The sequence below is a fragment of the Paramormyrops kingsleyae genome, chromosome 5, assembly GCF_048594095.1.
Source record: "Paramormyrops kingsleyae isolate MSU_618 chromosome 5, PKINGS_0.4, whole genome shotgun sequence".
NCBI classification, from domain to species: domain Eukaryota; kingdom Metazoa; phylum Chordata; class Actinopteri; order Osteoglossiformes; family Mormyridae; genus Paramormyrops; species Paramormyrops kingsleyae.
In genome coordinates, this window is record NC_132801.1 from 23,248,057 (window position 1) to 23,265,434 (window position 17,378).

The 17,378-nt window shown below is 44.0% G+C and overlaps 1 protein-coding gene across 5 annotated transcripts in view; it reads right to left on the reverse strand.

The window, feature by feature from the left end:
• Positions 1–17,378, reverse strand: part of mpp2b (MAGUK p55 scaffold protein 2b) — a 61,395-nt gene that overhangs the window by 40,641 nt on the left and 3,376 nt on the right. For 4 of the 5 annotated variants that reach the window (XM_023820866.2, XM_023820868.2, XM_023820867.2 and 1 more), the window contains exon 2: positions 7,458–7,532. In XM_023820866.2, the coding sequence (XP_023676634.1) occupies positions 7,458–7,488 (31 nt within the window). In that variant the 5' untranslated portion in view covers positions 7,489–7,532. Of the gene's footprint in view, positions 1–7,457; positions 7,533–15,986; positions 16,241–17,378 lie in introns of those variants that run through there. The other variant, XM_023820870.2, reaches the window with a different exon arrangement.

Below are 17,378 nucleotides of genomic sequence, written 5' to 3' on the forward strand. Positions count from 1 at the left end.
AGCGCAGAGGCCAAGTCCAAGCCTTAGAGTCGAGAGGTGTGGGGCAGAAGTGCCACACACTGAGCCATAATGCTGAGGTCCCGTCTTCGGTAAAACGGTTAATATCACTGTAATAATGCAAACAGAAGAACAGCCGCACTCGTCTTTGGCATCAAAGACATTATGTCTCTTTGACAACTTTGGGGAAGATTGTCAGTCTTTATCCACTAAAGACACTACCTAGGGCTGTCTAGGCCTTCATCCAGGGATACTTGTTCCTATGCATATTTTTAAGGTTTTTTTTATACCTAGGAATACAGCAGGGATGAGGGAGACTACTCTGCTGCTGTCGGACTCATTTTTAAAAACATGGTTACTCATTTTCCTCTTCAATATGGCAGTGCTGAGCAGTGACATGCCCATAATATTAACAATAAATAGAAGCAATCATTGGCAAAAAATATTCCAATGCTTTACAAGGACTGACATTTACAGATATCTTTGGCACCTGGCAAAAAATTCGCTACACTAAATAGTCTCTTTAAACAACATATGAAATATATGCACTGAGTGCTTTTCCGTTTCCCCGCAGTTCCCTGATTTCAAATCATGTGCATCTTAAAGAGATCGTGCCATTACAAGAATTAATTTAAAGAATATTTATCTGTGACTGTGCTCTGCTGGACAAACATAAGCACTTTGATATTCATTAATATAGAAATGGTCGCTGATGTGTCTTAATATTCTTCATTGCAGCCTACACCCATGCTGGGGCTGCAGGTAAAGAGACTTGCAGAGTTGAACTGAACTGCAATTATTTATAAAAATATATATATATATATATGGCTGGCCGCAGACTTGCATTTTAATTAGATTGCACCAGTCTCCAAAAGCCATAAACGTTATCATCTGTGCGGCTGACATCAATCAGACAAAACAGACTGGCACCTTAAAATTAAAATTAAAAATTCAAATGGAAAAAAAAATAATAAAAATGACTCAAAGGACTGATGAGCTTTATTGGGGCACTCTTTTCAGTAGGATGTTATCTACTCAGCCTAATCTACATTAATTTGCATGATGGTTGCGTGGTGATTTGGGAGTGGTGCTTAAACTCTGTTCTCTGCAGCAGTCCGGATTCCGTTTTTTGTCTCCATACTGTAACTAGCTGGTTCCACCAGCAATAAGTGTCGTGCCTACTGCAGTTATTGAGGAATGCTATCAACACGACGCCTATCTACAAATCAGCCTCAGTTCTTGATCGTGAATTACATGGTGAGTTATTATTAAGAAATCCTTATGCACACTGCAGGTCGGCATAGACTTTACTCTGAAAAGATGGTAGTTTCTGCAATTATACTGTTAAACCAAACGCCAGATTCTGATTCTGATACTGATTCAGATTGATTGATTCTGATTCTGAATTTAACATAAATTGAACATTAATTGAAGAGTGCTTGTCAGTGAGCACAGCAGAGTTGTCCATGGAATAAGATGATGCAGATTATGCTTGAAGAAGATTGCAAAGAAACTATGTACAAGGCACCTCAAGCCCATTCACCCTTTGAAGAACATACATCATAAATGTTTATGTAGGGCAAGAAAGGGTAATGGGCAGGAGACTGCAGAAATCAACCAATGAGTGTCTAAAATAATTGAGGTGGAAACGCTGGCCATTTATACCAGTAATGGCAGAGGCTTCTGTGAACTTGAAGCAGTTCACTGCTTGGTAGCAGGAAGAGCAGTCACCTTGGAATGAGAATCACTGAAGCGGGGCACCCCTCGAGCGGAAGGAAAGGTGATCTACTCTGCGAAAAGCTTCTCCTCCTGCAGACTTTTCGGGCCGCTCTCAGCGCAGGGAGCTACATCAGAATAACACACCGATGTCGGCAGACAATGACACATCAAATCGACGTTGCTGCTCACGTAGTGGGAAAAACCCCAGAAGAAACGTGACCGACCTGGCTGGCTCACAGGCCGTACGGCAGCATATGTTTGTGACGCGCGGAATGCTAACTCCGCCGAGTATGTCTCATGGGGACCTGCTATGTGGACACTCTGCCTGACATGAAAGACCCCCGGATGCGGGCAGACTAGTTAAACAGCCCCCACCCCCCACGCTCCTGTTACTGCAGGTGCAGAGACACAGGAATGGATCAGAAACAGGCTAATGCTTCAGTGTGGGTTGACAGCCTGTCGGCCTTACAAATCCCAGATTGCCTGAAGTTCAGCATAAATATTACCCAGAATCTTACCGTGGAAGAAAATGGCGCTGGTTCTGTTAACAATGAAATGTGCTCAAAGCATCGCATTTCTGAAGAAGGTATCGATGTGAAACACATTTTTGGTACCTGTATCCGGCCTTCGACCGAAACCTCTCATGCAGAAAGAGCCTGAAAGCATGGGCTGTGTACTGTATGTGTTAGCGGTTTGAGGGGAGCGACTCTATGAGAGGAATGTGAAGCTGCTTCCAGCCGCACAGAAAGAAGCACCCTACGAGCACTAGGAGATGAACACAACGTGCAAAAATGGAACTGAAACAAGAAGATCCTGCTGCTCATGAAAAGTTTCCCCAAATCCTCACATGTGGATGATGGACTGGTGGAACATCAGTGATTTCTCACTCCACGGACATGAGCTGCTGGAGAAGATAGATCCGTGTCTGCCTGTGATATTGGTGCCCTCAAAGCTAGTGCTCTCAGTGACAGCCTGTCTTCCTATTCAAAATATGCATGCTACCTAACAAGCTACCTGTAGCCTAGAATAAATAAGGTCACTAAAAAGGGACACCTATGGGTAGACAAGTCAATTGACTGGCATGATAAATTGCCTCTGTATGGACTAACTATTGCACTGTGAAAAATTACTGCACCATAGCAGCATCCAGTAGCCACTATAAGCCATTCAGCTGGACATAATCACACTATAAATTGTTCTGTCCCAGCTATGGCCTGCCAGTCGGATAATATCAGCTACATTATCTGCAAACAGACTTTGCTGCTGCTGCCCTGTAAACAGTGTGTGTATCTTACAATGAGGTCAGCTATTCTGTCACCTGGACATAAAGGCTGTATGACTTCTTCTATTTATTATCCTGACGTGTCCCTGGTAACAAACGTTTTTCATGCATCTTATAGCACTACAGAAGTTATACCATTATACCATGAAGCTACCCCATTAAGCTTTAAGGTTACATTTGAAACTGATACATGCCTTTTGATAAATTCTGACTACATTGTGGATGAACATTTTGCCATGGTCAACTAATCTGAAACCAGCTGGTGATGAGAACTAGCTAGTTATACCAAATAAAGATATCCCTCCCGTTGTGATGTGGAATGTCTAGCCAGTGTGTAGCCTTTGGCCGTTACTAACTCCGTGCTCGCTGTGTACCTCAGTGCCCTCTGGCTGTCACACACTGAACAATCCATTACTCAAAGCTGCTGATTTCACACTGAAAGGAAACACTCAAAGTCTTTTTCTCAGTTGCTCAGTCTTTCTAATGAATGAATTAAGAATGCAGAGACTTTGTCAAAATTGTGAATTTGGCAAACAGTGAGATAGAGTGACGGGTTATATTCTGACTGATTTCACATTTGGAATTTCCCCTGTGTTGGGGGTCTAACCATTTCATGTTCTTTTTCTAGCTCAATGAATTTCCCAGCACTCTATGAAAACACTATAACCTTAATGAAAGACTGGAGAATTTCCCCCCCACCACAAGACACAGGTTGGCAAAATGGATCATAATTCAGATTCTTCGGAAGCAACTACTAGTAAAACGTAATAATAATCCAGTTTTTCTTAATAACGTAATAACATTATGTAGGTGTCTATAATGTTTTATATATGAGGGTTTCATAGAGCATTCATAATGCATTATACACGGCTATAATGTGTTATGCCTTTTTATAAATGGTTATAACCATGTTTCTAATACTTTATGAATGCATTATAATGCATTATGAGGGCATGTGTGATGCATTATAAAAGGGGACTTCATAGAAAGTGTTACCGTATACCTTAACATAACATAGCAAACATTATACGATAATACAATTATAAATGTTTATTATCATAAAATGTTTGTTGTTAATGTATATTAAAGCTGGGGATGTATGTTTGGATGTTAAAGGGATGAAAAAAATATGTGTTTTAGTGAGGCTTTAGTGCACAATGTGCATATCACCAAGCAGAAGATACAAGCATGAGCAGCCCCGTAATTTCATCTGTGCAGTGATATGATCGGGGGGTGGAATCCAGTAGTAGTTGCTCACTACAAAGTCTGTGATTTATCTTGAGTAACCAGATCATTATTTCTGGTAAGAGACATTGCTGCTGGACATTTTTCAAATGTATTTTTTGGCACTTCAAACGCTACAGAAGGAACGTCATTCACTCCCATTATATTTGAGAGAAGCCTGAATTTCTACGGCTGATATCTCCAAAAACTAGGCAACTCCCAGCATAACAATCTAGATGGATAGACAGCACTAAAGCCCCCGTAAACCAAGGATCACCAACATGGTGCCCATAGGCACCAGGATGCCCCCAAGGACCACATGAGTCGCCCGCAGACCTGTTCTAAAAATAGCACAACTCACGAGTGAGCAGAGTCTAAAATAGTTGCTAATAAAATCGTAAACGTGATCAGTGTCTTCACATAGATGAGTATCAATCATTAATAATAATATATAACTAAAGGTAAACTGAGCAGATTTGCTATTTAAGAAGAGTGTATCAAACTGGTAGCCCTTCGTATGGCTCAGTACCTGTGAAGTAGCTCTCAGTTTCAAAAAGGTTGGTGACCCCTGCCGTAAAACGTAACCTTTTCAGCTTTGGGGTGAACTGGCCCTTTAAGCTATACTTACAGTACATGCTGTCTATGAATGTTCTCTGAATGCATGATGAATGCATTATACAGTTAATGTAAAGCGTTACCAAATAAAGTATATTTTCAACAATTACCAACAACCGTTCCTCCTGTGTTTTCTAACATAATATGCTACCATTACAATGAAACGCATGGTAAGACCTTTGACGTTTGGATAAAGGGGAATTGGTGTATTAAAATCAGTGGATGCTGAAAGCCATTAACTAACAGAAAATATCAAAATGAAACAGCTCACAAAAATAAATAAATCTTATTACTAGTATGTCAGCCTTTAAACAGAGGTCTGGGGAAACTATGGGGGTGAATGGGAGGGGGGGGGGGGGTAAGCAGGATCTCATCTAGGGTACCAGAACAGCCAGGACCAGTCAGTTACGGGTGAATCTGGAGCTGGACTAGGCCTCTCTATATGTTCTGTGCGTTCAGATGCCAGTCCACGACCTAAATGAGGGACCTCTGCAGGGGATACAGCAGGTGAAGTTTCAGAGAATCTATGAGAAATTACTCAGCTTGGCATCACCCGCTTCAGAATCCGCACAAACGTTATTCCAATCTGCACTTTCCGTCGGCGAATTCCCCAATAAGCCTCACGTAAACTTTGCGCAGGGTAGCGAAACCCTGGACCTGGTTTTCCCAGGCAAAATAGAAAAAGACCACGATGAAAGAGTCCCTTTAAATAATACTGCATGAAACATGACACCGACAAAATGTGGAAATTGATTTATTGAATAACAATTCTTCTCTAAAAATGGAGGAGATGCATCATGTCCGTTTGCTATGGACGTACGTCTGCACTCTCATGGGTTGCCTTTTCCTCATGCTTCCTGATAGTTCAGCTCCAGCCCCCAGCTCCCCAGCCCCATCAACAGCATGTCCGCTTCACATCACCGTGTTCACATCACCGTATTCACATCGCTCTGTTCACATATACCAGAAAGCCCAGAGGAAGGCCACCCCACTGCTCCTCATTTTCACTCACATAACGCTTCCATGCTTCTCCGTACCTTTGCAGTTGGCCTCCCCAGGGAGCTTGTTATGTTTTCCTGTATGACTTTTACCCGCCCCCCCCCCCCCCCCCCCCCCCTAAATTTTGTTCTAGTCTTTTCTACCTACTCCGACTGCCCAAACTGTATTATATTACTCACTGCTATATGTATAGGCTAATGAACTCTGCTTGTCATGTTACTTGATCCTTTGCCAAATACATAGTGGAGACGGCTTTGTTGTATTTCAGGAAAGGTGCAGTATAAAAATAAATTTAATATAATTAAACTGAAGGGCGTTTGGTTTTTTCTTCCCCTGTCAAACTATCTCCTTTATTTTTGTGTTTGTGTCACATCGACCCCATCCTGGTCGAACACTCATCTTCCTAGACTGCAAAATGACACTGCAGCATCCAGTGCACTCCACTTCATGACACTCGATTGGTGCACAGCAATTAGCTACAACAACCGGATACATAAATAGCGGGCTAATTGCTTGATTTATCCATGAGTTACAGCAGTTTGATGTCCTGTTCATGGAGATAATGGTATTATTCAATTAGAATCCTGGGGAAATGCTATTTGCACCTCTTTGACTGTTACCATTTCGCACTGTTCCACAAATACTGTAGGTATATTTCTAGTATTCCTTTGTATATTGTGCATTTCAGCACTTGCCCTTGTGTGTCTCTCTATTTATTGTCCTTTCCTTTGCATATTGTATAGGCTGTACTGCTGGCTAGCTGAAGTGCTGCTGAATGACATTTCATTGCTCTTTGCAGTGACAATAAAGACTCGTGTATTTATATAGCTACCTACAGGCAGTTCCCCGGTTATAAAGAAGATCTGTTCCCTAAGTTTGTCTTTAAGTCGAATCTGTAGGTAATTTGGAAAAATCATAATATAGTACATGGATGGATGGATGGATGGATGGATAATGGAATATAGTACATAATAATAATTATTATAATGCAGTAATAATAAAAGTGACTGCATATGGTACAGTATTGTACCTCGAGCCAATGAACCGCTGAAGCCACTTAAAGTACTATGTGACTATGTCCATTATCACGGGCCACTGAATTTAACTTGAATTTGTTATACAATAGGCTTCATAAGTCAGTTCATAAGTATGAGTCGTCCATTAGTTGGATGTTCTTAACCCATCCATCCATCCATCCATCTTAAAAGTGATGTATAATTAGAAAAAAACTGTACTGTACCCAGACATTGTGGCACAAAGTAAGAACAATATACATGAAATTAGCTTTTTGGAAGAAACAACTGTGAGTGCACTGCAGCTGTTAAGTCAGACACTGTATGTGACACCCTCCATCAGAGACACCACTGCACCATCCTGAGATCCGCACCAGCAGGAACAATGCTGCACCAACATTAACACACAGCCCCTCTATACGTGGCCGTATGGGCACCGGATGCACCAGAATAAGCCGTATGACCCAAATCTGGCTTACCTTCCAGACCGAGTGCCACCCCCACCCCCCCACAGAGCTACAGTGGCAGGTAGCCCATTTAACAGTACTGGGCGGCTCTGCCTCTGCTGGACCGCTGGATTGGGAAAATGAAGGACGGTGCTGACTCACCAGAATCGGAGCTGGCCGACGCCACAGGCATGATACCGTCCTCGTGATCCCAATTTCTGCAGGAAAACTAAACGGCTGTAAGGAAAAAGACACAGATGTTATAATGTTTAGGTGAACTTCTGCTCCAACAGGATAAGCATACATTAATGACAGGTACATTAGTGATGCGCGGGTCGGGTATTTTTCGCTTTTATGAAATTATTTGGCCCGCCCCAGCCCGCCCCGCAAATAAAGTGACAATTTCTTTAGCCGCCCCAACCCGACCCGCGGGCTCCGCGGGTTACGAGACGACCTGCGCATCACTACTGCTTGGCGCTTTCGTGACTTGTCACGTGACGTAACCTTATCAAAGAACTTAATAAAATATGAAAATAGATATTCCCAAATATTTTATATAGGCTATAGGGAATTGCACGCAACATACAGAATTTTTTATTTAATTTTGTTTTTAATGACCCGCCACAACCCGCCCCGCAAATAAAGTGACAATTTATTTACCGGCCCCAACCCGGGGTCTGCGGGTTACGAGACGACCCGCGCATCACTAAGGTACATCACCCATGACTGACAGCTGGGCGTATTTGTTTTAATGTAAATACTGTGTGCGGACAAGTGACTGAATTATTTTTTTTTCACATATCAGGAATGTTGCTTCAAGCTAATAAAACTGGAAAAATTAATTTTAAAAAAACTATATGACAAAATACTGATGAAATTTACTTCACTTTGCTGAACTCAGACAAGAGCACCCCTGAAACATCTTTATAATGATTTATGTAAAATGCTGGTTTTACTGTTGGAAACTGGAAATGTATTGTCTGAATAAATTTCTTTGCTAAAGAATGGATTACCTTAGTGGTTTCTGCCTTGAATATTTGGCTGGATATCTTACTTTTACGGCACCTAATTTTCTTAATGATCTTTAGACAGTCCAGACATTACATGCAACAACAACAACAACAAATTTATTTTTGTATAGCGCATTATCACAACATTACATTGTCCCAAAGCGCTTTACAGCATCCCCACCCAAAGCCCCCAGTGAGTAAGCCATAGGCGACAGTGGCAAGGAAAAACTCCCTAGAAGGAAGAAACCTTGGGAGGGACCAGACTCAAAGGGGGAGCCCATCCTCCAGGGGCCGGCAGGGAGAGTCAAATACAGTGTAGTCTTTGCTGTCTGTTGCTAAGCGCAGACTGTTCAGCCTTTCAACAGCTAAAAATGGTTCTATATAACATTCAGATCCCAGATCTCTCTCTGTATCTTAATTGCCTTATAAATCCTCACTGTTAGGCCAAGTAGCAGAACTCAGAAGGAAGCCAAGGAAACCTGAGACACACTCCTTTGCAAGGCCTGTAGATGTTAGATTAATTATCTGGAAGCTAAGTCACCTCCCTAGCCGACTCCATGGCAAATCCCTGGCAAGAGCTTCTGGTTTCTCTCCAAATGTCCATATGTGTTCTACTTGAGACATTGCGTAACATCCCCGCGTGATGTGCTACCCAATAAAACCTCGTCTTGTTTTCTAAGGTCACACAATTTATCTGTCCTTCAACGAACATCACTGCTTGGGTGATTTGGAATCAGGGCGAACAGAAGAAACCTCTGTTCACCTTTTAACTGCCATTCACAATTCTACAGTCAGCCCTGCATGTGGGAACTGGGATGTGGACCAGCAGATAGCCCCAGGACTTCTCAGATAGTCATGCCAAAGGACTTCTGAATATCAGGGCGCTTCCCTCCAAGACAGATACACCTAGGCTCCCATTACATACTGCATGACCCTTAATAACCATCACCATTAATCTGCTTAATATACTTTTTTATAATGACGTTTACAATCACCCTGTTGGTTCCCTCTTTTGTGTATTTTAGCTTGGGTTATTTGCCGCTTATATGCTATTTCCATATGAATTTAAATTCAAAAAGCAACAGCTATGTACTGCTGGATGTCATCCATGCAGCACTGAACACAGAGAGATTAGTTATCAGCACAAATATAGTTGCTAAACACAACAGAAGTGCGGCCTCAACAATGACCACAAAAGTGAAGCAGCACCTCCGTGAACCAGTCTCAAGAAAAATTGTACATCTTGAGCTTCACAAAGCTGGAAGTTATAGCAGGACTTCAGTTCAGAACTTGTGTCAAAGGCCACTGCAATGGAGACACACAACCCGGTGTAAGGAGCACCATCTAATGGTACCGATAACATCTGATGTTTCCATAATCCAAAATAAAAATTGTTATATACACTCTCTAAACATATACAAGAGAGAATGTGCGCATTATTTTTTCAGGTGTTCCCTAGACACAGGAAAACCGCAGGTCTTCCCAGAATGCCCTGGCAAAGGGCCAACTTCTGCACAATGTCCCCTGCCTACAAATCAAGGGTGACCTTGGACCTAACACCAGCTGTCAGTGTATAATAAAGGATGCAGAAGTTTCTCTTCTGAGACTATCAGCTGCCCGCTGAGCCAAACGTCTCTCAGACACGCACCGTAATTAAACATCGAAGTCCATGTTTCCTGATTCTTGAGCCTGAAAATCCTTACCGTCCAGTTCTCCTAATAACAGCTACAGTGTCATCCTCAGCTTTGGTAGTACTTTGCTGAATATCATTTACATTTTTTAATTGCTTCTTTTTCCTTTGTTTGCTGGTGCTTTATCTAAAGTGGCTTGACCCACTGATACTGGAGGGTGTTTTACCACACTGGGGACCTGTGCATGATTCCCACTGTGCCACATTAGCCACCTGTGGAGAGGTGAGGAGAGAGTAAGCTGGGTCTGCTGTCTAGGCATCTGGGTATCTGGGCTCTGGGTGGAATCAAGCGAATGATGCTCAGCTCTGAGCATGTGACATCACTGGGTGAAGCGTGCAGCATTTAGAAGAGAATGCACACCAAAGGAGGTGTGGCCCGATCTTTAACATGAGTACCGTATGCTACCGTATGATGGGAATAAGGAATTCTGGGGTGAAATAGGGGAAAAGCACTTTGGTGAAGGTTTCTGAAGCAACACCACTGCTGAGATGCTTTGGGTTCCATCCTCCCAACCATCTACCTCCCAACAAGAGTATGACCGCCCTTTGCACTCAACTTGCTCCTCACATGACTGCAGAATGTGTTTTAGATGCAAACAGCAACCAGTTTTAAAGGCATATTCAAAAAAAAAGACAACAAAAGGGACAGTCAGATAATCATCATGATCCTAAAAATGAAGATAAATGCTTTGCAGAGTATCACCCAGGCCCAGTCCCAAAGTAAGGGAGACCTTCAGTCCAGAGTCTCTCCTTCAGAGCTTCAACAAGGAGCCCCGTGACTCTTCACTACCCAGCTGAACCCCAGCCTCTGAATTCCAGTGGTCAACAGCAATGTTTGTTTTGTTGCAAGTACTCACTCTGTTGTCACCCAGCAGCCAACCATAGGTGACCGTGACTCACAGTGCTCGCAACGGGCGCGAATCGGCATCAACACAGAAAGCCGGGAGTAAGACCTGCCAAGCTTCCTGGGGACTGGGACAATCAACGACCACTGCGATTACCTGGATCCCAGCAGATACTCCTTTCACACACAGGGATCCAGAGCTGATGTCATTTCAGCTCAGCGGAACCTGCAATTTGTTACCTCCACATCAGGCCTCTTCCAGAAATCTCTCATTCACACAGAGATGTGAACAGACCACTACAGCGACCTTCCTGTTAGTAGCTGGCGAGCCTGGAAAACTCCAGTGCAGGATTAGGCTCAGTTGTGTTTGTCTCACTGTGATGGCTGGAGTCAGAGTATCTCAGTGCTCAAAGTTAGACATGCTATGAGTGATTCATTCATAGGAGATACGGCGACTGTCTTTCACAGAAAACAAACACCCAGATCAGTAAACTGTAAAGATAAACCCCAACCTCCCTAGAAATCATCCCAAATTCAGGAACATGAGTAACATAACTTGTTCATGTTTACATTGCATTAAGGCATGTCTGCCATATCAAGACATGCACTGGGCCATAAGTGCTGGGTGACTTGTTTGCAGTTACTACACAAAAAAAAAGCTAATTCTCCTGGTCTTCCCACATAGACTGAGCTATCTTCTGGGAGAATCTCAGGCAGCTGAACACAAGAGCAGGATTTTACTGCAAAGTCAAATCTGGAAGTTCACAAGAACCTGTGGCAGACCTGGAAATCAAAGGGATTCAACACACACGTTCAGATAGGTTCACAAAGGCAAGGTGTCCACACCAGAGAAGCCAGGCAGCTAGATCCTTCAGTGACATGTCCATGAAATTTTTTTGTTACTTTCAGAACCTGAGAGAATTAAAGAATATTAAAAGCAAAATTTGCACAGTAAAAACTGAAATTTGTATTTTAACTGAAATTAAACTTCTTCCTCAATTTTTAGCTTAATAATTAATTTTTCCTTTTTCTGCCAGCGATTTCCAACCAAAATGCCAAACTGAAAAAAAAGCCACGAACAAACAAAACAATCAAAACCAACACTGAACATCTGACTAATCCAGAAATTAACGTGAATATTAGAGCAATATGAATGATTAGAACAGTTACGTTTTATTCTTTCCATCCAATTCTTGTGCCGCAATGAGCAGTCACTGCGGCACGTCTGAGGACTTTACATAACAAGCTTATCTTGTTAAAATGAAGCTGCATGGCACTTCCTCAGCTGGGATGTAATCATGGAGATATCAAGCGTGTCGTTACTGTGCTGCACCCCGGCAGACGCACTGGGAGCCGAGACCTCGGCCGGCACACCTGCTGCTCCTCCTGGGGGTCCCTACTGATCACCCCACGGTACTAAAGCCCAGTGGTTTCACACCAGCCATCAGAGCGAGACATTCCCCCGGTGGCTGGCAGACAGACCCGCACCAGAGACACCGCAATCACCAGCTTACCTGACCATAGGTGGTGCTGCAAGCCTATTATCATCCACCTTTGATTCATGACTCCTGGTGACCCAAAGCCACAGGAATCTACCAAAATTTGGCATTTCATTGCATTTGCATTTGGGGTCCAGGAAATTAAACATACTCCTTAAACACATGCTGCTCAACATATGCAGCTGAAAGCTAATTTAAAACACCTATATTTTATTTTTAAGGGCATGTTTGTTTAAATGGTGAGAAAAGCTGGCAGATATTTACGCTATTAACATACACCGATCAGCCATAACAAAACCTCCTGAGTAATACTGTACAGCTCCCCCCTCAAGCTAACAAAACAGCTATGATCCGTCAAGGCATGGACTCCTCTGAAGGTGTCCTGTGGTATCTGGTACCAAGATTTTTCTAAGGTGGGGCCTCCATGGATCGGACATGTTTGTCCAGCACAGATGCTTGATCAGATTGAGATGTGGGGAATCTGGAGACCAAGTCAACACCTTGAACTCTTTTTCATGTCCCTCACACAATTCCTGAACAAGTTTTGGCAGTGTGGCAGGGCGCAGTAACCTGCTGAAAGAGGTCACTGCCAACAGGCAATACTGAGCCATGAAGGGATGTACTTGGTCTGCAACAATGTTTCTGTAGCTGGTACGTGTCAGTAGCATCCAAATGAATGTCAGGTCCCAAAATTCCCCAGCAGAACATTGCCTAGAGAATCACGCTGCATCCACCGGCTTGCCTTCTTCCCACAATGCATCCTGGTGCCATCTCTTCCTCAGGTAAACGACACACACACACCCGGCCTTCCACATGATGTAACAGAAAACGTAACTCGTAAGACCAGGCCACCTTCTTCTGTTTCTGCATGATCCAGTTCTGATTCTCACGTGTCCATTGTTGGCACTTTTGGTGGAGGACAGAGGTCAGCATGGGTCCTCTGACCAGTCTGCAGCTATGCAGCCCCATACACAGCAAGCTGCACTGCGCTGTGTGTTCTGACACCTTCCTCTCACAGCCAGCATTAACTTTTGCAGCAATTCGTGCTACAGTAGCTCTCCTGCGGGATCAGACCAGACGGGGTAGCCTTCACTCCCCGTGCACATCAGTGAGTCTTGGGCGCCCATGACCCTGTCACTGGTTGACCAGTTGGTCTTCCTCTGACCACTTTTGGTAGGTACTGACCACTGCATACTGGGAACACCCAACAAGACCTGCTGTTTTGGAGATGCTCTGACTCAGTCATCTATCCATCACAATGCGGCCCTTGGCAAAGTCACTCAGATCCTTACGCTCGGCCATTTTTCCTGTTCCAACTTCAAGAACTGACTGTTCGCTTCCCCAGTATATAGTGGTACCCTTGACAGGTGCCATTGAAATGAGGTAATCAATGTTATTCACTTCACTTGTCAGTTGTTTTATTGTTATGGCTGATCGGTGTATATAAAAATAGTGTTAATATGTGTAATTCTTAATCTTACAGTACAAATGTCCATCTTCTAAAGCTCTGTTGGCTTCAGTCAAGAGCACATATTTTCTTCTCCAGAACCCTTGGCTGCTGTGACACCATGATGGGCCCCATGTTTCCACGGCAACAAAGGAGCCCACAGGTGTTTGAGGCTTTAAGTGGCTATAGTAACACTGTGGTGTGCAATAAATGAGGAACCGCATTCAAAACTTCAGAACACCTTGATCTTATCTTAGAAAAACTAACATTTTAAAGAGTGAAGACTGATTTATACTTCAGTGTAAAATCTACACATCGGGGGCTACAGTGTAGCGTATCGCATAGGGTATGTGTATGTGGCTACGCTGCTACTAACAACATAGATCAGGGCTATTCAGGTCACGGTCCTCAAGGGCCGAGCACTACTGGTTTTCCAGCCTTCCTTTTCCTTCCTTTACCTGTGAGCCAGGTGTGAAGCCTCTGGCCAATCAGAATCAGTGATTATTAAACTAACTACCTAGAAATCAGCCTTGAGAGAGAGCATGGAAGGGCTGTGCTTGGTTTTCTTAATCCGGCAAACATGGAATTCATTCACTGGACCCCAGCAAATGTTTAACTGCTAGTTTCCAGGTGTGGGACACGGAGGTTAATGCGTGCACTGCGGGTGTGGAGGTCCACGCAGGCCCTCGGAGCCGCCCCCAGCAAGCTGCAAAATCAAACACGCAAGAGCGGGGGGGGGATGCTGGGGAGAGCGCCGCTGAATCTAGACAAAATATCCAGCTTGTTGCTGTAAACACACAGCTGCATCCGTGGGAATATTCACAGCGGTATGGTAGGCATGATCTTCAAATAGCCAGGATGATAAATACAAAACAATCGGCAGCCAGTTACTGAAAGAAGCCGCACTGGAGGCCAGAGACTCCATTTCCCCGCCTGCTGTGCATCCTCATTAATCCAGCTAAGCATCAAATGGCTTCCTTTTAAACCTGATTCTTTTACAAGGACTGATATGACTGCCTACCTGCAAGTCTTTAACGGAAAGACTTAATTAAGCTTTTATTTATTTTATTATTTATTTATTTAGCAGCCACTTTTACCCAAAGCGATGTACGATCGAGAAAACTCCTGGAGTATTTGGGGTCAAAGGAGGCCCAATGGTGACATCACTATGCCTGCCATGGGATTCGAACCCGTGACCTTCTGACCATGAACACAGAGTCTTGACCTGCAAAGTCATTGCCCGCCCTTTCAAAAACATTTAAACAGCTATAAAGAGAGAGCTATAGGAGAACTAAGGGCTTCCTGGCTCCTCAGCCACGAAGATCTTCACCAAGTCCTACAGGTCATAGGTGAAGTCATTACGTCACTGGTAGACCTACGACGGAGCACAGCTGGCAGTCCGCCAGGTGAGTTTAAGCCGGCCAAGGGGTTTCTAATGAAAGCTGGCCAAGGTTTCCCCTGTCCAGGCAATCCCATCAGTCTAGGGGCTTGTCGAGCAAGTGCAGGTCAGCAGCCGTCTGGAGCTGTTCCGGTGGCTGCGATTGACAGTCGTTCTCCCGCGCTGCTTTCTGAGACCCGCGGTGTGCAGAAGAGCCAGATGGCTGGAGGGGCCAGTCAGGAGTGCGAACAACAGCGCCGTTTCCCAGGGAAACAATAGGGGGTGGGGGGATGTCAGGAACAGCTGAGCATAAGACAGAGCCAACAATGACTATGCAGAGGAGCACAATGGAATGACACAAGAGGAGAGATACAGGAGAAGAGTTTCACTCCAACAGAGATTACGGAAGAACATTTCAGGTCCTTCTGCAGTCGTATTTTAGATTTACTATACTGCAGAATAAACGTTTTGTGAACTCCTCTATTTAACTAACATTTATGTTTGTACTAGTTAGCATTCGTATCCATGTGTAGCTAGATAGCTAACATCATTGTTAATCGTGAATACAAAGCAAGATTAGCTTGTAACTTGCTGACAATGACATTTGCCTCACTATCAATACGCCAAGCAAGTCCATTTAAAGCAATAAACCACTGACTGACGATTGTGTAAAAATAGGGTTCTCTGTGTGGTGCTAATGGTGTCTAGGAAATGCTTTGTTTCACTATCCTGAAATATGGATTTTTGGAAAAAAAAGTTTTTCATTGGACAGCAACACCACACACACACAGACACACACACACACACATACATACATACATACCCCAGATGACATGCTTTGTGCGCTGCTGAGTCTGTAAGCACTGCGGGGACCCAGCAGTCCAGACCACTGGTCTTATCCACCACTGGATTAGCATCACTGGACTGCGCCTGCATTTCCATCATGCAGCTACGCCACAGGAACGTGAGCAACAAGCAAACAAGTGCTAATCCACAAGTATCCACTGAGTGACGTCTGCATAGCCTGAAAATCTAAAAATAATCCGCCCCCCTGCCCTCCCCACACACACAGGTTCAGCTCCTCTCATTACTTCACAGGAGGAAGTGATCGTATCCAAGACAACAGCAGGCAGTATTCCGGCTTTTCCCCCCTCCTACTTCACCATGGCAACAAGGCAAAATGTGTAATAATATGGAGTAAACTACAGTCTTACACAACACAGTAGTGTTAAAATGTACTTTCGCAGGTTACCGGCATCTATACGCTTTCATCTGTACTGTATATTTTTGGACAGACGCTGCAATGCAAGAAATGTTGCTCCCTGCTAATCACAGCAAAGTCTGGTCATGTGACACTGGGTGATGCAGGCAAATTTCAGCAGAACTGGCTTAAATGCCAGCTTAACTGTCCAGGTCAGTGGCCCATAAGGAACACTCAGCCTTTTTCTCACAAACAGAAATTACGAGCACGGGTGCACAATTACACAAATCAGATCATCTGTCCCACAATCACTTCGTACGACGGTTTGTCCAATAACCCAGCATTCCCAATCTGCGGAGGCGGGGCTTATTCGTCTGGCGGCAAAACCCTCTGTGCAGCAGATCCCAGAAAGCTGCATTCAACTGAAGGCCATGCAACCTTCCCAGAACTGACCCCTTCACACAACATTACCCATAATCGCTATGGTAAACACTGCACACTGTGCACCACCAGTACACTGCAAGGCTGCACACTGTGCACCACCAGTACACTGCAAGTATGCACACTGTTTAAATCACACAAATAAAAGGGAGACGAATTAATAATCCGATTTTTGCCCCAGTCAGCCCTGCTTCTCTGCCTTGTTAGCATGCACTGACTTAAAGATACTGCTGCATTTACCATAAAGATGAGAGAAGCTTGAGCCACTGGGCTCACTACCTCAAAGAACAAAGTCACAAACCACGTACCGCAGCACTCAGTTTACAGGTTACCTAGTTACTCGCAGGTGTGTGATGTGCATTAACAGCTCAGCAGTGACGTATAACTTTCCATAAGAAGTACAGGGCATAAGGAAAGGTACGACACACCCTGGATGGGAGGCCAGTCTGTCACAAGGCGTGCACACACACTCACGCGTACTGTTCACTACAGGAGAGGGAGAAAAACAGGAGCAGGAGCTGGAGGAGCCCACACACACGATCAGACAAACCACTCACAGAAACAACTGGAGAT